At 52.7% G+C, this 19,987-nt stretch overlaps 1 protein-coding gene across 10 annotated transcripts in view; it reads left to right on the forward strand.

Annotated features, from left to right (window-relative positions):
* UGT8 (UDP glycosyltransferase 8) overlaps positions 1–19,981 on the forward strand; it is a 52,982-nt gene extending 33,001 nt beyond the window's left edge. For all 10 annotated transcript variants that reach the window (XM_019656536.1, XM_019656533.1, XM_019656534.1 and 7 more), the window contains 3 exons: positions 13,813–13,955; positions 15,172–15,248; positions 17,419–19,981. In XM_019656536.1, coding sequence (XP_019512081.1) covers positions 13,813–13,955; positions 15,172–15,248; positions 17,419–17,642 — 444 coding nt within the window. In that variant the 3' untranslated portion in view covers positions 17,643–19,981. The remainder of the gene's footprint in view (positions 1–13,812; positions 13,956–15,171; positions 15,249–17,418) is intronic.
* The last annotated feature ends 6 nt before the right edge of the window (positions 19,982–19,987 follow it).

Genomic DNA, 19,987 nt, shown 5'->3' on the forward strand with positions numbered 1-19,987 from the left:
GACTTGCTGGGATTTGGGTTGGGATTGTGCGGAATCCACAGATCAAGTTGGGAAGAAGTGACATCTTGACGATATTGAGTCTTCCTGCCAATGGGCATCTCTTTATTTCTTCTTTGACGTCATTCATCAGGATTGTGCAGTTTTCCTCATACGATCCTTGTGTGCATTTTGTGAGGTTTGTACTAAGCAGTTCATTTTTGGAGATTCTAATGTACATGGTTTTGTGTGTTTAATTTCAAATCTCACCTTTTGACTGAGGTGTACTTGGAAGTGATTGACATTTGTACCCTGCAGTCTTGCTATAGTCACTTATTAGTCCCAGGAGAATTTTTGTTGATTCTTTTGGGTTTTCTACAGAGACAATCATGTCGTCTGTGAATAAAGACAGTTTTATTTCCTCCTTCCCAGTCTGTATATTTTTATTTCCTTTTCTTGTCTTATTGCATTAGCTGGGACTTCCTATATGATGTTGAAAAGCAATAGTGAGAGAGGACATCCTTCCTTGTGCCTGATCTTAGCAGTAAAATTTCAAGTTTATCACCATTAAAGATGATATTGGCCGTAGGGTTTTTGTAAACGTTATTTATAAAGTTGAGGGATTACCTCTCTATTTCTAGTTTGTGTCATGAATGGGTGTTGGATTTTATCACATGCTTTTTTTGCATATGTTGATATGATTGTGTGCTTTTTCTATATTAAATTGTTGATGTGATAGATTACATTAATTTATTTTTGAACGTTGAGCCAGCCCTGCGTGGTTGGAATTTTATTAGGTTTTTAGAACATAAAATGGATGCAGTTAAACTTGAAGGAATTATTGGGTCTAAATTTCTCCATTGCCTGAATTAGTCTCTGTTTGCAAATTGACAGCAAAACAAAAATGTATGGTCCTTATTTTTTGCATCCACCTGTGCACTGAATGATATTACATGATTGGTCATTTTAAAAGTGAATTTGGAATGTTACAAGATGAAATTGAATCATTTTTAAGCATATGGAAGTTCTTAAGGGAAAGAAATAAACATCAATAAAAGGAGGAGATGAAGGTAGTGGATATGGAAATAGTCCCACCTCCTGCTGAGCGGGCGTCTCCTGTTGCTAAAGTCATCAGCATGGCCCCGTGTATCGAATACACTGTGATGTCAGGTGCACCGTTGGCTGGAGGGAAGATCAGGAGCTTTCAGCATCATTCATCTTAGTGGATGTTTTTTTGGCCGTTTCTATCTTGAGATGTTGGGACCCTGAGCCTTTTGTCATCTGTGATGGGAAGGCCTCTGCCTGTGGCGGTGCTTTGAGTGACATTTTAATGCCGTGCCCAGCACACACTGGCACGGGTACCAGCGGCTGGTCGCTACCGCAGGATGGCGTTCTGTTAGGGCTCTTTCAGCGAGTGTTCTTCTCAGTGTGAGAGCCTGGGCTTCACCTGCTCTCGTTACCACCTTGTCAGGCCGTGGTTATCTTGCTTCCTGAATTTCACGCCTGTGTTTTCACTTGAATGAGCAGCTGTACCACGAATCACCAGATCACTGAAGGGACAGCCAGGTGACCTCCCACTCAGCACTCAGAGAGTGAAACTTCACTCCAGCCTTCTCTCTCCTAGCTGTCTGAGTCTGCAAGCTGTTTGACTTCCTGTTGGTATTTACTTCAAAAACACATGCTGTTTTAGGGCCCATGACAGGATGACTCGTAGAAAAATAAATAGGGTGGAATTACTTGTTTAAAGACACTATTTTCTTCTTGTGTCTAGAGAAAATTTTTAAATGAAAAATACGGTGCTTTTCTCCTGTGAACTATCTGTGGACCTCCGAGGTAAGATGTGACCGCTGGTAAGTGTCACACTGCAGTCAGAAACGCTGCCCACTTAAAGGATTATTTTTCTCCAAAATGGGAAATCATTTTGGGGGCCTTTGAAAGAAAAACAAACAAACAAAAAAACCCAAACAAACCAAAAAAACGCTCTCTGGTTCTTGTTACTTTAATGTTTTAGTTTGCCAAACTGTGATTCCAGGTCCATGGCAGAGGCTGAAAGGGCCCAGCGCGTAAGACGCGGCCACATTCTCTTGGACTTCTCTTTACCTACACTGAGTCCTCACAGCAGTGTCTGCGCAGCCCCGGGGCGTTCAGGGAAGCTTCTAGGGGACAAGACCGTGTTCAGGATGGAAAGACGTCTACATTTTAAGAGTCACACAGTGGTGGTGAGTGAGACAGCCCCGGGGTCTGCCCCCAGAGCTGCGCGGGACAAGGAGGCCAGAAAGGCCTGAAGAATGAAACAGTTCTGGGCCGTACATTAGTGGGGTGGGGCTCAGTGGTCCACGCGCTCTGCGAGGCTCCGTCGCGTCAGATAAGAAGGCGCTTTTGTCGGCGGAGAGAAGCTGTTGGGTCACGATTTCCTGAGCGAGGTTCATAGAACTTGGCCTTTCCTCGGCTTCACGGCATGGCTGTAGCGTGAGGGAGTGCTCCACAAGCAAGCACACGTCACCCACGCGGCTGTCCTGTGGTGGCACCAGCGGTGTGTCGGCCTGTACACAGTGGCACTTGGTGACCTCTGATGGCTGCCAGCGCCGTCAGTTCCACGTGGTCGGCAGCTGAGGCTTGCAGCACAGGACGTGGCAGAGTGGCAGAAAGGGACTCACTTGGCTAAGTGGGACCTTCCTTTCTATGCTCCATTGAGAGTCTCGACAGCCAGGGCGCATCAAAAATGAAATAGCGTTTCTTAACCTCCTCGTCCACCGTTCTGTCTGCTTTCAGCAAACAGGGCTTCTTCCCGGGGAGGGTCATCTGCCCCTTTCTGCTCCACCTTTCTGCAGCCCCGTTTCCTGCAAATTGTGATGCGCTGTGCGAACCACTAACTCGTGTCCCCGGCGTCTCCGTCCTCTGTCACTGTGCCTCCTCCCTGAGCCCAGTGCCCCTGACGGGCACCGAGTAACCGTCAAGGTCCCAGCACCGTTCCTTCTCTCGTCAGATTACATCAACGACCACGTTCCATACGCAGACCTCCGGTCAGGCCTGCCTGCTCACTGCTGTCGTTGCCCCGTTTATGCTGCCACCTCATGTGGAAGGCTTCCTGACCCGTTCATATTTCTACCTGAATTCCATAATCTGTTTAGCTCATCACACTGAGTTACAGGGGCTGTGTGCTCACCTGTCCCTCACTGGGCTGGGAGCCTCTTGAGGTAGGCACCTTGTGCCATCATTTTGTGTCCCCAGAGCTGGAATGCCATGGGCCACAGCCGTGCCCCTAGCGGAGGAGGCATTTCATTGCAACTGATCATTTGTGTTCTGTGCATCTTAAATCCCTCTCTACCAAGACGTCCCGTCCTGGCTCTGTGCCCATGCAAGTCCCTGTCCCTCCCTTTGTTCAGTCAAAGCTGACTGAGTGCCCAGCGCCTGGTGTCCGGGGTGGGCAGGCCCCTGACGCCATCGTTGCATCCCTCGTTATCACCCGCTTGTCCTGTATCAGTGTCCCTAACCTGGTCACGAGCTCATTCAAGTCACGTTCAGGTTCTACTGTATTAAATGTTTCTGAGACCCACAGTAGGTACATGGCACAGAGATACAGGCTTCCTAACCAACTTCAAGGATTGAAAGTAAATAAGGACACTGTGGGAGAAATTGAGACTGTGCTTACAGAGGAGACAATCTAATGAGCAGATAAATGAACAAGGCTGAGAAGTGGTCAGGCTGTTGGGAAAGCCGCTGTAGAATTTCTCGCGTGGGACTGAGCACCAAGAATCTCACGGGCCAGGGCCGTGAGGACAGTGGTGGTGGTGTGGTTTGGCACGGCTGCCACGGAGACCTGGTGCCGAGTGCCCCAGACACATTTCCTTTTGTCCGCACGCTCCTTGAGTGACGAGTGCAGGGGACGCGCTGTGAGCGCAGGCAGACGCTCGGCTTGTGCAGGAGGCGCTGTTTTAGATCACTGTGTAGTTATGTCCATTCCGTGTCGTTTGTCGCCTGCCGGGGGGCTTTTCTACCCCAAAGAAGCTAAAAGTTCATGAGCTCAGCCTCTCCTCCAAAGCCTGTTGCCTATTCGGTCCCTGGGTGCAGATGGTGGGGTTCCTTGTTTGGAGCCGTTGGTCCGTCTGCCTGGTCTGGATGTCAGGCAGCTTCTGAGCCTGGGGGAGCGTGTCACAGGTGTGTCCATAACATCAGAGCCTCACCACCACTCAGAGCCTTTGGGAAATGAAGACCATGTGCTGCTGTCACTGTCACGGACACGTGGGCTCAGTAGTGTCTTTGTACGTGACACGCAGAGAAGTAAATTCTTATTCTTGATACTGTTTTAGGTCAGATCCAGGGCACTGAATACTGATATTTAGGCTGTAAGTACCAATTTGGGGAAAGGCATGATTGTTTTTAATCGTGCCGTTGTGACACAAGAATGCCATTTGAGGTCTGTGCACTTTTAGTCCAATGTTGTCATGAGTCGTAGTTAACTGGAATATATTTATGAGGAAGAAGCCGTTGGCACGTTTTAAAAACGTCACTGGCAGTGGTTCAGGTGGATTAATACTTATGCACTGAAGCAAGACAACAAAAATAATTTAAAAGGAAAGAAAATAAATAAAAGAGAAAACACGGATCAACGTGTTTACCAGAGACGAAATTGGTAGGATTTCCTCCATCACATCGTGGTTTTCCTCCGCCCCCAGCGCGCTGCCGAGGGAAAGATAGATGGTGTCTGGAGGACCTAATATCACGTGGTGTCTTTCCCGTCAGCAAGAAAAGCAGAGTACGAGCAGTTTAGATTCGAGCCTTCCGCCGATGCAGCTGTCCTTTGCATTACCCCGTAGAATCTGTGGCTGTGCTTTCAGCGGAGGACCCAGCGCAGAACTGGGCCCCAGGCCTAGCCTTGCTCCTCGTCGCCTCCTGCCTGTTGGGGGTCTCGCTTCAGTCTTGTCGGCTGGAATGGACGCGTGTGGGGCAAGGTGACCTCCAGCTCTTGGAAGTCTGTGATGCTGGGACGAGGTTGGATTTTCAGGGGACTTGTGATAGATAATGTAGCACAATGGTGTATTCTCGCTGCGAAGCAACCCAGGTGACCCCGAAATGAGGATCGTGTCAGCCACCGTCACGGCCACGCTTCTCAGACCCACACACCACAGAGCACAGAACCCGCTTGCTGTGCGGTGCTGGGCGATGCCGGGCAGCCGGGACTGTTTGTCTGAGCTGCCCTGCTCTGCATTCTCCTGCATGGCGGCATCACTCAGGGTCATGTTTCAATGCAGAGAACAGGAAACAGACGTAGCCGTTCCCAGGGGCAGTCCATTTTTGTGTCACATAAACAAGTTCTAAGGTAGGTGGGCGGAAAGGGGTGCGCTGAGGGGGCTGGGCACCCTCAGGGCTCTGGGCCTCATGGCCCAGCTGGGAAGGCCCCCGTGTCCTCGTCCAGGGCGTGGGCTCGTCACGTGAACCCTTGCCGGGGCCGCAGCCGGCCTGCACGAAGCTGGGTGGCCGGCAGCCTCTCTCACAAAGACACACCTTTGCCTGTGTGGTTATAAAGAGGACTCAGACGCCACTCGGGTTAAGTGCACGCCCCGGGTCCTGTGTTTTCCCACGGTTGGATGGCCACCCCCAGCGCAGCCCGGCGCCCACTCCCAGAGGCACAGGCTCACGGGCAGGGCTGAGCTCACTCACCTGGGAGCACAGTGGTGGCTGCTTACTTAGAAGCGGCCTTGTCCCGGGCCACTGGGTGTCACCACACTGGGCTGGTATGTGACATTTTCCCCAAGCTGAGCCCTGGGACATGCCAGTGTGCCCAGGACCTGATGTGGAGGCCACGGGGTCCCTTGCCGTGACCTCAGCTGTGTCCTGTCACTTGTCAAGCCTGTGGGGCTGCGTGCTTTCAGAATGACTGGCTGCTGGCCGGTCTCAGAGCCTTTTTCTTACCCTCATAATGCATGGTCTCCCCCTGGAGCATGTGACACCATCATGGATTGTCACAAGTGGCTGTGCCACCTTCATGCGCTCCCTGAGCTGTTCTCTGAGGCTCACACACTTTGCAGCATACAAATATATTGCAGTTAATTTGTCCATTTTGCTTTAAATATTCTGTGTGCATCTGACATCGTAACGAAATACTTGGTCCATCTTCATGTGACTTCCAGTTCCATTAAAAGAATTCTGGGTGTTGATTTCGACTTTTGGTTGTTGGTTTTTAATCTATTTTGAGGCTTATTTGGTTTGTCAGAATCAACTGTAAGGTAGCAGGAGACCAGGACGAGCTCATAATAAATTGGTTTTTTTTTGTTGTTGTTGTTTTTTAACTGTTGAGCTCTGGCACCTGCTCTTTTCTGGACCATGTCAGTCTCTTCTTGTAGAGAGGCCTTTGCTTCTGAAGACGTGCCAGTCACTTTCCGTCTGCAGCATCTGTCTTGCTGCTTTTCCACGGTGCTGACCGTTGAGCCTGTGCAGACATGACTTTTTTGGACACAGGTGGCAGCTCCGTCGTCACTGGTGCCCAGGAATGGGACTTGTCCCAGCGTTCGCATGAGAATGGTGTGAGGTGTCACAGCCAGGTTCTTAAGGCATCTCCCAAACGCCCTTTAAATTGATAGTTGACCCATGATACGTCTGGAGTGCTGGAGGACAGCCTCAGTGGTCCTAAATTACCACCTGTAACAATGACATTTTGCGAACATGCACATAGACTTCAGAAGAAGGTTTACATATGAGCATCTGGGATAAACCCATTTGTAAGTCGATGGATGTTCATGTGGGTTGGAGTTAGAAAAACAGTAATGAAAACTCACTGCAAGCTCCCAGATAGGCACGCGCCCCGTGGTGTTCTGGGCGGTGGGTGCTTGGGCGCTGAGGCGCTCCGCTGTGCTGAAGGAGATGACGTGTGATACAAGTCATTTTGTAACGTTAAGTGGGAACAGGACGATGGGAGGGACGCGAAGCACTACTCAGGAAGAGAAGTAGAGAATCAATTCTTAAACTTGCCCCCATCAGGGATGATGTAGACGGTGGTGTTTGATCTGCCCTTGAAGGACCTTGAATCTGGATAGATGTAAGTGCCACGAGGCAGCGTCAGAGCAACAAGGTTACCAGTGGGGGCGGGGCTGGGCTCCGCGAGGAACCGCTGTGGTTCAGGTAGGAAGCCACAAGCAGACGGCCTTGGATGTCAGTTGGTGGTTGGACCAATGACAATTTTAAGATTTTTCTCATGGATGAAGTTAAAAAATTATATTGAGTGGAGAGTACTTGAATAAGACTTTTTTAATCTGTTGGTTCAGATTGGGCAGTGAACTGTTAGGCGCAGGTCTTAGGATGAAAAAGTGTTGGTGAGATCTCAAATTGGGGCGGCTTATTCAAAGGTATATTTCCACTTAAAACTTCTTAGGCAAATTGGGGTTGTTTAGGAGGAAGTCACAGCATTGGTGACTCAGAAGAGCAGATAAACCCCAACTGTAGCCTCCAGAATTGATTTTAGAGTGACTGGCATGCTGGTGGCGGTGGGCCTGACTGCCCCAAACATTTCCTGCTGTGTGTCCTTCCTCTGCGCCACCTTCGCTGGGCACAGCCGAGGTTTTTTCTCTCTGTGACCGTCCTGTCCCTCATTCAGGCAGGAGAGAGCTCTGTCTGCACATTGTCACTCTGTAGGAAATGCGGGAATCCCACAGTGTGGCCAGCTCTGTGCCGAGGCTCTGCGTGTTTCTGCCCCGGGGACAGGCACTTCCCAGAGGTGACTGGTTTGTCACCTGTGCACTTGATCAGCGCACCTGCCCAGCCTCTCCTGAGTCACCATGTCCTTGCACAGAACACGTACTTCCTGAATGGCCGCAGAAATCGATTATTGAGGGGAGATGGGCCAGCGTGGTCAGTTGCTCATTTTCTGGAGTCCATGGTCACTCACCCAAGCAAACCGCAGGCATGAATGACACTCCTGCTTCGTTCTGGCCATGGACACTGTGAAAGTGAATAAGAAGTAATTTGCATTTAATGTGTTAATCAGGTGCTGATATTGACAGAGGGAAGTTTAAATTTACAAATAAAAATGAATAGATTTGTGTTTCCCCATGAGGATTGTACAGGTTTCGCCTTCTGGGACGTACAGACTTAGGCTCATAACGGTGACTGTCACTGCCGGGCAGGTAGGTGGCCAGCAAGCAGCTTCTCGCGACGCCGTCCGTGCCATGTGCTCTTCTGGCCTCAGTGTCAGCCGGGGCCCCGTAGCCCAGACACGGAGCGCTGATGTACTTGGCAGTGAGCTCCCACTGTGTGTCCTTCACAGAGGCTGACTGTGTGACAGGATAGAGCGTGGGCGTGTCTCACGCGGGGCTTCTCGGTGGAAAAAGGCGAGTTCTGGGAAACGTCAGAGTGGATGTAACTCCGTCTCAGCCTGCTTCCGGCTCCGTGCTGTGTCCTCTCGGGCTGGGTGCTGTGGGGCTGGTCAGGATGTGACCGTCGGCTCCGCCCATGTGCTGCTGGGTCCAGTGGGCTCACTTAGCTGCAGGCTTGTCCCTTGCTCAGCTGGAAGGTAGCCTGGGGCCCTCAGAGGGACACCGTGGAACTGATGCCATCAGACCACATGGGGCTGGTTCTGGGACCAGAGTGACGGTCGCATGGAGATCCTGATGTGGTTTGGGGGCCTCCCCGACCGGGCCAGGCTGAGCATGGCCAGAGGCCTTTTGTGGTGTCCCTGGCCCCGGCTGCAGGGAGTGCCACCGCTGTCCACTTTCCTGCCTCGGGGCCGTGGCCAGGGATGCTGGGAACGGAAGGCTGACACCCCTCCCTGCTGGCCTTGCGAATGGCAGTCCTTTCCTCCCCACGTCCTCGGTGACGCGATGCGAGGTCACGGGTTGCCACTGTGCACAGACCCTGTGTCTCCCCTCGACGTGCCCGGACGCACAAGGCTGTGTCTGCATCCCAGGTCTCCCTTCTAAGTGTCGTGTTTCCCACTGCTTTCTAGATGGTTCCACGTGGATGTCACAGAGATCTCAAGTTCATTGTGCACAAATATCACTTCCTCCTCCTCTCAGTCCTGCCTCGCCTACATGTCCTGCTGTTGGCTAAGGACACGATGGCTCCAAGCCAGACCCGTCCGCTCCCGCCCACCACCAGCTCTGATGGGCAGGCAGGGCCCCAGCACCCCCCCTCCCCAGCACAGTGGGTTCAGACCCCCGCGTGCCCTGTCTCGGCACACAGGTGCCACTCTGCCACTTGCTCTGCGCTCATCTGCTTCTGTACCCGATGTAGGTTTGGCCTGTCCCCATGTCTCTGGCGTGACGCTGAGATGGCCACAAAGAGCGTTTTGTTGTGTTTTGTTTTTCCTGGAAGGAGGAGGTGGCAGGTGCCCTGGCCGGCTGGCCTGCCTTTATTTTCTCTAGGCAGGCCCCAAATTTCGTAGCTAAACTTGAATTTCAAAATGCAACGTTTCTTTAAAACGCTCAGCATTCCCTTTGTTAGCTCAGATTCTTGGGGAAAGACAGTCGTGTTTGTCTAATTAGCCGAATGGAACAGTGAGGCCACATGTGCACGGTTTATCTCTTTAAGGGTGTAGATTGCTATCAGCCTCCTTACTCGTGAAAAGTAACAGCGAGCGAGCACCTGCTCTCACACACAAGCCTTGTGCATAAACTCACACGCCAGGTGACACCATGTGTGTCCCGCGTGAGCGCCCGCCCCACCGAGGGCTGGGTACCCGCAGTGTCCCGGCTGTGGGTTTGGTGACAAAGTGACGCTGGAGGAAGCCAGGCAGCGTCTGGAGGAACGAGGAGCCTGAGGTGTCGGACCGGGCGGGGTTGGGGCGGAAAGTGAGCGACTTCTGTTCCTTTGTGCTTTGATTTGTCTCACGTGCCTGGGTCAGTGGCAGGTGTGGGACAGGCGGCAGGGGCTCTGTGTTTGCTGAACCAGCGGTGGGTCTCGAACGGCTGGGTCACGGCGTGGGAGCTGCCCTGACCTCCGGTTCACAGCACCCTGGACAGTGAGCTGAGGGTCGAGGAAAGAACACCCCGGGATGGCAGGTGCCCAGGACACGCGGGTGTGAGCGAAGCGTGTGCCTCTGCTCGCTGCCCCCCCCCCCCCGCATACACCCACTCGGGGCTTGCCCATGCTCCCCAGACCTGGACTCTTCACTTCCTTTGTAACATCAGAAAGGCTCAGATGTCATGGGAGGGCTGACTTTTCTTTCCTGCTGAGATTTGCATCTTTACTGCCCTGGGGTTCCTTTGCATCCTGCTTTCCCCTCCCGTGGTCACACCCCTGGGAGTCACCACCGTGTGCAGTTTCTTGAAGGTCTTAAGAACCTTGAAAACTTAGCTCTCTTCCAAGGAGGGTTTCAGATGTTGCTTACGTCTTTTAATTGTAACTAACAGCCAAAATTAAAAGCCTTATGAGGAAGAAAAAGATTCTGCAGAGTCTGGGTGGAATGAATACACCCTGGTGGGTACTGACTTCATTCTCCGGAAGTCCCTGTGTTCTGAGGTCGCCTAAACAGCCGTCCCCGCGCCCTTGGCGTCTGTACTGCTGCAGGTCAGCTGAGGCTTTACCCCTTTGGAGAACCATGGGCATCACTTGGATATTCTGAAAAACTGACAGTTGGGCTTGTTCGCTGCCTGTAACCCTGTGCGGTACTGCGTCTTGTTCGTGCATTTGCTCACCAGCCTCCTTCTGCAGGAAGAGAGGACGCGGGGAAAAGATCGTGATGCCGACCGACTTTCTCCTTTCCTCAGTGCAGCGGCCACCTCCATCCATAGTCTGCGTGCTGCTTATCAGACATCCCGTGCAGGGGAAATAGCAGGGTGACTTTTCTGTGACACAACACTGTTAGACACTTGGCCTCATTTCTTCACGATGGCCCTCTGAGGTGTTTTCTGGGGAACAGAAAGCTGGACGTCTGAGGGGACAGGCGACGTGGAGGCCTCGCGGCCGCTGTGGTTGGTGTTGGGTTTGAGCCCAGGCCTTCGTCAGCCGAGCCTGTGAACTCGGGCTCCTCCACTTCCATGCTCGGGGGCGTGCTGTCTGTTTAATGAGTTTTGGTTAACTATCCTAGCAGATGCCCCAGGACGTTTTCAAAGCTCTTTGTGTCAAAATGTTCATTTTTCTTTTACCAACTGATTTTGCAGCTCATCTGACGGATGCAGAGCGTCCTTCTGTCCGACCCTGAAACGGGAAAAGAGGCCCGTTGACGTTGGTGCTGGGTGCAAAACCTCATCCCCGTCCTGTCTGCGTGGGACCCACTCACGGTCCAGACATCCTCCCCGCAGACCAGGTGGGCCAACAGAGGGCGTGGGGCGATTTCTCAATGGCACAGCCCCTCCCAAGGCTCCTGTTTGTGGGGACAGAGAAGAGTAGGTGGGGGTCCCAGGGTGCTGCTGGCCTTGGCAGCCCGTCTGTCGCCAGGCCGCACAGCAGTGACAGCTCTGCCCCAGGGTCCCTGTGGAGTCTGACGTGTGGGAGCCGAGCCTGGACAGGATGGGGCCGCCCCATCCGTCTTCAGTTACCCTCCCATGAGTTCCCAAGTGGTCGCCGTTTTAAATCTCCTTGCACATTTCTCACTTGGGCTGTGTTGGCACGGCCACGACGTGTAGGAAGGTTCCACCTGTGTTTGTGACAGAACGGAGCCACCCAGTGATCGTCTCCCCTGAGTGTCTCGCTGTCTTGCTTCCACGCCTTCTTTCAGTATCGTTCACCATCCTTATTTCTGTGTTCATCTTGCCAGACGGTACTGAAATGATTGGAAAACGTACCCGCTGGGACGATTGCTCCCGTCTCCCAGGGCCAGGCTGCTGCTCCGGGCTCTTTCTGTCCTGGACACACCCAGGGAGGGCAGGGTGGGGCCGAGCGTACTTCTCACCTCACCCTTCCCGCGACCCGGTCTAGGCATTTGGTGTTTAATTAATTGATCCAGGAAAAGAAACCCAGCAGTACACGAAAACAAGTCATTGTGTATCTAGGTCATGGTCACAAGGGTGAAAAAGCAAACACGTAAACACGTAGTGTTTGATTATGATAAATATATCATCCACATTTTCTTTCCCCACAAAGGACTTAAGACAACTTACCTACTTAGCGCTGCAAGAACATAAAAAGACTTTTACTGTGAGGGTGTCTTTTCCAAAGCCATCTATGAGAAATAGCGTTATGACCAAGTGTGGGCAAACGTGCAGATGGCTTCGCTGTACAGGAGCCTCAGTGGCGTGCGCGGGCAGCTGTGACTGTCCTGCGAGTTTGCTTTTGTTTGCATTTGGAAACGGTGGGTTCTTCTGCTGGACGGTGAGCAGGAACAGTCTGAGACGGGCTCTGGGTTTGGGCCTGTGATGATGGGTGATGCTGGGGACCCTGTGGGGCCAGACAGTGTTGAGAGGAGTGGTCAGCCGTTTGGTTAAAAAGAAAGGCGCATCCCAGGTTCATTCTTTCCTCCCCCAAAAATGTTTGGATGAAGAGAAGTTAAAAGTGAGAGAAATGAAACTGTAGAATTACTGAAAGGAAGTATGCGTATTTAAAAGGTTATCTTAAAGTGGGAAAAGTTTGCTAAATATGATAATAAATACAGAGGCCATTTAGGGACAGACATTTTATCCTTCCAGCAGAGCAAACAGAAAATTATAAAACAATAGCACTAACGGTAAATGACCCTTTTTCACGCACTTCACAGTTTCTAAGTCAGCTTGACTTCTTGATCCTCTTCCTTAGTGTTGGGGGAGGGGGGCCTTGTTTCCTGTGTCCGGGCGGAGGCCCCCTCCCTTGGCTGAACTGCTCAGCCCCCCCACAGCGTCTGTCCTCCTCCACCATCCTGCCGGCTCCCCCCAAGCTGAAGACCCCCGCTGAGCTGGCTCCAGATGCTGGAGTTGCTTATCGCATCTTGTGGAAGGGAAAACTCGCTTTCCCTCCCTTTTTCAGAATTTTCTTGGCCTTTCTTCTATATTTTCTTTTCTAGCTGAATTTTAGGCCCAGTTTTCAAGTTCATCCTCTTAGAATGTATGCTGGGCAGTCACTGAACTTGATTTTATGAAAATTGGCATCTTCAGACCCGATGTTCCTTCCTGGCACGTGTCGTTCCCTCCATGACCTCAGCTTTTCTGTTTGTCTCGCAGTGAAGTGTTCTGGGTTTCTCCGTGTACGTCTTGTATGTCTTGTCAGGATTACTCTCCTCTTAGACACGTGGGGGTTTTGTTGAAACTGTAAACAAGGTTTTGTTTTCCGTTCGGTTTTGTCACTGGTATTTGCCTAGGGCAGGAGCGTCCCAAAGTTTCTTTGTCTTCAGCTGTGTAACATTTCTGGGCTTGACATTTATTTGTTTATTTTACTGAACACATTGAGTATGAAGGTTATTTTTGTGAACAGCCTTGCAGTTTATAATTGAGAGTGTCTTCGGTCCCAGGAAGTCCTACACGTGTGTATAGAGGCGAGGTGCCCCCGGCCTTCCCAGCCCCCACAGACCTTTCCACAAGGCCCCAGGTCCACAGCCTTCACCGAGGTCAGCAAAGTCACAGTCCCCTCAGCCCCGGCTCCCGTGTATGTTCACACTGCCTGAGTGCCACCCCCGTGCACCCCCAAACCTAGGCCTGTGTCCTCCTAAAACGCAGTCGCCCCGTGTTCTGCGCGTTTCGGCTGAGGACTGGCCGCCGTGGGGGAGCCGGGCTGTTACTTGTTGACCTTACCGGTCAACTGGCTCCTGTCTCAGCGTCGTCACGTGAAACGTTGTCAGCAAAAGCAGCTATTTAAAGGGAAGGGAATGTTATAGCCTCTCCTTGCTTTCCAATTGCTTAAGAAAATTACCCGAAGGCCTTCCAACCTGCGCTGCTGACGACACTGACGGTGAATTCTGTTGTCTTTCCTAAAACTAATGGCCCTCCTCACGGACAGGACCTGCAGAGCTGGGTGAGCAGCGCCGGGGCACATGGCTTCGTCCTCGTGTCCTTTGGAGCGGGGGTCAAGTACCTGTCGGAGGACATCGCCGGCAAGCTGGCCGGAGCTCTGGCCAGGCTACCCCAGAAAGTGATTTGGAGGTAAGGTGACAGCAGGGCGCCCTCACTGCGGGCCCCTGGGGCCCCTCTTGTCCTGCAGCACAAGATGCCCCTGGGTCTTCCCTCTGTTTCTGAGTAGTGGGGTCCAGAGCTGAGGACAGGACTGAGCGGAAAGCCCGCAGCGCAGGAAGGAGACCGACCAAGGGGGATGATGGGCCCTGCGCCCGTCTCCTCACTCACCGTCACTCCCATGGTACCATTTCAGCCCTTGGGGCTGCACACGCCCGTGCGCCCTCAGTCAGCGTCGGGGTGAGGTGGGGTGTGGAGGAATGAGGAGCGAGGTCCCGTACTCCGGGGGGCCTTTTGGGTCCCACCTTGTCTCCTTTATAAATGCTCTTTTTTTTTTAAATCCAAGAAACAGTCTTTGAAAACATAATAACCTGCCACTAAACGCTGGTAAAACAGGCCATGGGGACCCCAGCTTCCTCTGGGAGGCGCTGCCACGTGAACCTGCCTCCGGGGTGTCCAGCCCAGTGTCACATTGGCCCTGACACTTTGTGTCGTGTGTGAGGACATGCCACCAGCGCTGGGCCCCAGGAGCACGGCGTGAGCGACTGTGGCCCGCAGAATGAAGCCATAGCCGACTGAGGAACAGAGCTCTCTGGGGCGCTGTGTGAGGACAGCTGCTCCTGGCCGGTCCCCCCAGTCGGACTGCAGTCCTGTTGGTTCCTGTGTTAGGCTCACCCAGAAAGCACCCTCTGCTTTACTGGGGAGTTCATGTCCCCTAAACCTTTAAGGTTTGTCTTTCACAGATGAAGGCAGGACATGGCGTGACCATGGCCTGCGCCCCCCGAAGTCCTGTCTGGGCCGGGCTGCAGGAGGCCACGCTCACTTTCTGTCCGTCCGCAGCCTTCCTTCCCTAGGCCCCGTCCAGCCTGCAGCTGCTGACTGCTCCCCACCTCACCTCCGGGGCATGGTGGGGACGGCTTTCTAGCACAGGCTGCCTCGGTTGCTTTTCCCCAGCTCTCTGTACAGGTGAGGCGCACGAAGGAATCAGGCCTCATATAAGCAGAGTGTCTCCTGTTTGTCCTCAGTCAAGAAGGAAAAAGAAACTCACCATGTTTAAGTTGCCAGGAGAGCATGGTTTCCTTCCTAAGAGTGTAGACAAAAGATCATGTAACGTTCATTTTCAGTGTAATAATTTAAGCAGCAGTAAAGTGTGAGTTTTGAGAGATTTGTTGTCTGCTGCGCATTTCAGGTTTTCTGGGCCCAAACCAAAGAATCTGGGGAACAACACGAAGCTCATGGATTGGCTGCCGCAGAACGACCTGCTGGGTGAGTGGACGCCGCCGCGGGCCTGGGCCCGTGCTGTGACGTGGCGTGACATCATGTCACATTCGCGTGCGTGCCTCATGCCACCCGAGCCCTCCAGCCTTAGACATCTCGCCTGCAAACCAACCTGATTTATTGGAAAACCCTTGGAAAAGTAGGATTGTTTGGGCCCATAAATGCAAAGTTTTAGGCCAGTCACCCAGTTTGAGTTCCTGGAAAGTGCCCTTGACGCATGCTGTAAATTAGTAGTGGGTCAAGTTATACCTAATTAGGCTGAGAAGCTGAAAGTAATAATGGAAACAGCACATGTGGACGCGCCAGGCTTTTATTACAGATATGCCGGAGGACCGAGCGCGCAAAGGCACCCGCTGCTTGAGGCCAAAGAGTCAGCCAGCTTATGTTAAATGTATTTGCATCGTCTGCCCAAGTTACCCCTAAGTCACAAGGCATTTTGAAACACTTTATTTCTTTTGATTTATTTATTTATTGGGATTCTGATACTCGGCTCAAAATCAAAATAACACTTACATGCATTTTTCCTAAGATGTTTAAGTAATTTAATTCTATGTTCAGTAAGCAGAGACAGTAAAAATGTAAATTGTTTTATTCATTATATTTCTGGGAGAAAGTAATGCCATGCTACCCTTTAAGATGTTATTTATTATGGAAATTATAAAAATGTTATTGATTTTTGTCAGTATTGACCATCATTTTTCAGTAATGCTAAAGTTTTAACAAATTATGTAAAGTGGCTTTAAATTTTAAATTATAATCTTAAAAATGGGCTTTTAAAAGGTATCTTTTTAGAAGCTAAAAGGACCCCTCATAATTAGTAAATTGAATTTTGTAACCAAAAAACAGTAAGAAATTTTCTTTATACATACAATTAGTTTTCATTATTCACTGTATTGTATACAAGATGAAACTGGGGAAACACAGGGTGTGTACCTTCCTCAGTGCTTGTGTTTCTTTCTTTTTCTTTGTATGTCTTTACTGTTACGACTTCAGAGTCCACAGAAGGTAGGAGACAGGCAGGAAACTTAGTGGGATTCTGGACGGTCAGCAGTGTGTCCGTGCAGCATCTGGGGACGTGTGAGGTGTTGTGACAGGTTTGCTTGAAGGCCCCCAGCAGGTGCCACTCCTCAGAGGGCCACACCCAGGCCCCCAGCAAGTGCCACTCCTCAGAGGGCCACACCCAGAGCCCGCCCTAAGCCCAGAGCCTCCTGCAGCCCCAGCGTGGCCTTTGTGGCTCTTCTGTTGCTTCGCCCTGTGGTCAGGAGGCTCCTGCAGGGTAGCCAGCCGGTATCTTCACCCCTCCCGCAACCCCCCTCCCCCGTTCTCATGCCGGGCTGGTGCTGAGGTCCTGTGCGGACAGGAAGTCAGGGACCCACTGTGAGGGCCGGTCCCAGAGTCAGGCCTAGTGGAGAAACCACCTGTGGGTGAGGTGAGAGCGAGAACAGTGACCACCCGCTGGATGCTGGGTGGGGGCGTCCTGGAGCCCCGCCGAGCCCGTGTCCTACATGGCCCACATGTACTCAGAGGACTTGCGTTTTGACAACAGGTGTCTCTCTGGCCACGCTCCCTGGTCCTGCTGGCTCCATGGGTCTGTCCACCCCTTGGGACACATGGGCCGCTCACAGGGAGACGTGGGTTTGAAATCCCCCTTTCATCGCCATGACAACTAGGTGTCACGTGATGTCCCATGTCCTACCAGGAGGCCTTGTCAGCATGTCCCCTCTGCTTGCGTACCTCCAGGGTAGCTGGACGTAACACCTTGAGGCGGGGCAGTGGAGCACGCACACTGCTTGTGGACTTCCAGAACCTGCCACGCCTCACAGATGGCTTCACAGTGTGTGTGGCCTCAGCATAGATGAGCTCTCGGGCAGTGGGGAGTGGGGTCTGCGGCCCTGGGGGGTGGCAGGGCGTCTTTTGTCACCCCTGCTGTCACTGACTTCCTGTCAGTTACTGGCCATCTGAATAGATGTGGGGGTCAGTTGATGTTTGTGTTTGAGAGAAAGCTGTAAGTCCTAGCCCTTTAAAAGTGGCTTTGACCTAACGTACAAAGCAGGTAATCCCTTATGTTTATCATAGTGCCGACATTTAAGAGCTTTCTGGAACATGGCTTCCTGGAGTGACACAGCCTTGTCAGCAGTTACTTTTCGTCCTGTTCTAGGCCATTCACGTATTAAAGCCTTCCTCAGCCACGGCGGCCTGAACAGCATCTTTGAAGCCATGTACCACGGCGTGCCTGTGGTGGGCGTCCCGCTGTTCGGGGACCATTACGACACGATGACGCGAGTGCAGGCCAAGGGCATGGGGATCCTGCTGGAGTGGAAGACGGTCACCGAAGGAGAGCTGCACGAAGCCCTGGTGAGGGTCATCAACGAGCCCAGGTGAGCGTCCTGTCAGGCTGAGGGTGGGCAGGACGCACCGGCCACAGCGTGTCACCCACCACCTGTGGTGCCAGCAGCTGATGGTGGAGCAGCCATGGAGCTGTCCTCAGGCCCTGCGGGGACTGCCCTGCACTTGGGGAAATGAAAGTAGCCGTCCTTTGCCCAGCGTGTTTGACCTTGAAGCATATTCTACCGGGATTAGCCAGGCTCCGTGGGAGCGTCCTGGTCCCCGCAGCGTGGCAGACTTGTGTCCTCCTCTCAGTGTGACACTCGTAATGACCGTATGGCCCATTGCCGTCATCCACACTGTGGAGACGAGGCACCTGACACCAAGGCCACGGCTCTCGGAGCAGAAACCGAGCCGGGACTGACTCGAGCGCTGGGGCCCTGCCCTGGGTGTCACGGAAACCCCGAGGTCCACACAGGTCAATGGCTAGTGAGAATTTTTAAAAAATTTGTGGCGTGTCTTGAGTCGACCCAGTTCTCAGCGGAGTCTCAGAGGGTGGCGAGATTGCCTTTAGGGAAAGCTACCGTTTCCCGTTTCTGCGTGGCATTTCAGTGATCCTGTGTGTCAGGTGACACCAGTTCGGGAGAGTGTAAGCGTTCCCTGTTCCTACCTGGGGGACATGGCAGAGCCTGGGCGTGAGAACCACAGCTGTGGTCTGAGAACGCCGACGGTAGGACAGAGTCTTTGGTGTGAAGTCACAGAAAAGCTGCCTTCCAGCACTCTGAGGTTTGTCATGCCGCCTGTGGGCTCGAGGTCCTCCATGCGCTGACCCCACCAGGACCAGCGTGTTGGCCGTGGCTCTGGCACTTGGAGCTGTCTGTCCTGTGACCCATCCATGGCCCTCAGTGCCCCTTTTTGAGCCCAGTGTCCTGCAAATGTGCTGTCCTTATGGAAAATGACACCAGTCATGCGGGTTCTATTGTAGGACAGTGTGTAAAGCGCAGCTGTGAAGTCGGGTCTGGGGAGATTCACAGAGCTGCTCCGGTGGTGGCTTATGCAGAGAGGTGACCCCCAGGTCACCAGCCTGCTGTATCCCCTGCAGACCATGGTCACGTCGGACATGGCCACCCTTAGGTCAGTGCTGTGCAGTCCAGTGGGGCAGCCTTCAAGGATGCAAACCGCTTGATTTCAGAATATGTTTTCTTTTGTGTGGTGCGTAAATTTATACCCTTGCACAAAGTATGCAAATGAGATCAATAATATTTAGAGAAAGGCTCTTTGTACATTCAGAGTGGGAGGGTCTCGTATTCAGATGATTTAGGTGACGTGGGCTTTGCTACCAGTCGCTGTATGTGACGATTTTCCAGTGAACACGCAGTGATACTGTAAAGGCGGACTTGCTCCGCTGATACTGGCTGAGCTGCTTCTGTTAAAATCATGTAGCCAGTATGACTCGGGAAGCATTGGTGTTATTTTTTTACCCAGAACTTTAAGGAAATCCCTTGTTGCACATCTTTTGAACCGTCATCTGCCACTCTTCCTGTCTGTAAGCCTGTCCCCAAAGCTCTAACTTCCTGGCTCCTCAGTTCTGAGAACCAGGCTGTGTGTTTGTCCTTGTGACACCCACGAGCGACACTCACCTTCCTCCAGTCTCACCTCCACCCAGACAGCCCCAAACGTCACGCTTGTCCCCAAGGCCTTTGTCCTGGGCACATTGCTGCTCTCCCGCCCTCGTCACTCAGGTCGCACTCTTCCACAAGTCCAGACGGGTCCCCTGCGAGGCACAGCTGTAGGGCCACATCCTCCATGGTGTCTTTTGTCACCGGGAGGAAGTCCTTTGTGATGTTGGAGCAGGCCCAGCTCCTCCCAGGGTCCGTGCCCACAGGGGCTGTGGCGTGTGTGCAGGGCCGGCACACAGATGTGCAGCTGCGTGTGTTAGAACGTTCACAGTGTTTCAGTTCCTGCGGTTAAAGGGTTTGTATCGACTGTTTAGGAGGCCGTTGTCTTGACGCTGCCGCAGTGCCCGCGGGTAGATGTTGCGTGTTATGGAGCTCGCAGTGCCACGCATGCTCAGTGCAGCTCTCAGCGCCTCGTCCTCCGTTAGCAAACGTAATGGCCTCGCATCGTCACTTACATGTCACTGCTACAAGCAGGTGTCGGGACACGGTGTGCGTTTCGCGCCCAGCGTGTGATGACTCGCGCATTCCTGGCCGAGCTCGGTGACTAGGCAGTGGTGTTTGCAAGCGCGTGGCGTTGGAGGCAGCGCGGGCTTCGCGGTCGGACGGGCTGCGCCTCCCGCCAGGGCCTGGGTCTCCGGTTGCATGTTCCCCACCGTCTTAGGTCGTGTTTCCTCGTGTCCACATGCGCTGATGTGACACGCTGCCCGGCACGCAGCAGGCCCG

The sequence above is a fragment of the Hipposideros armiger genome, unplaced genomic scaffold (assembly GCF_001890085.2).
Source record: "Hipposideros armiger isolate ML-2016 unplaced genomic scaffold, ASM189008v1 scaffold_262, whole genome shotgun sequence".
Lineage (NCBI taxonomy): Eukaryota > Metazoa > Chordata > Mammalia > Chiroptera > Hipposideridae > Hipposideros > Hipposideros armiger.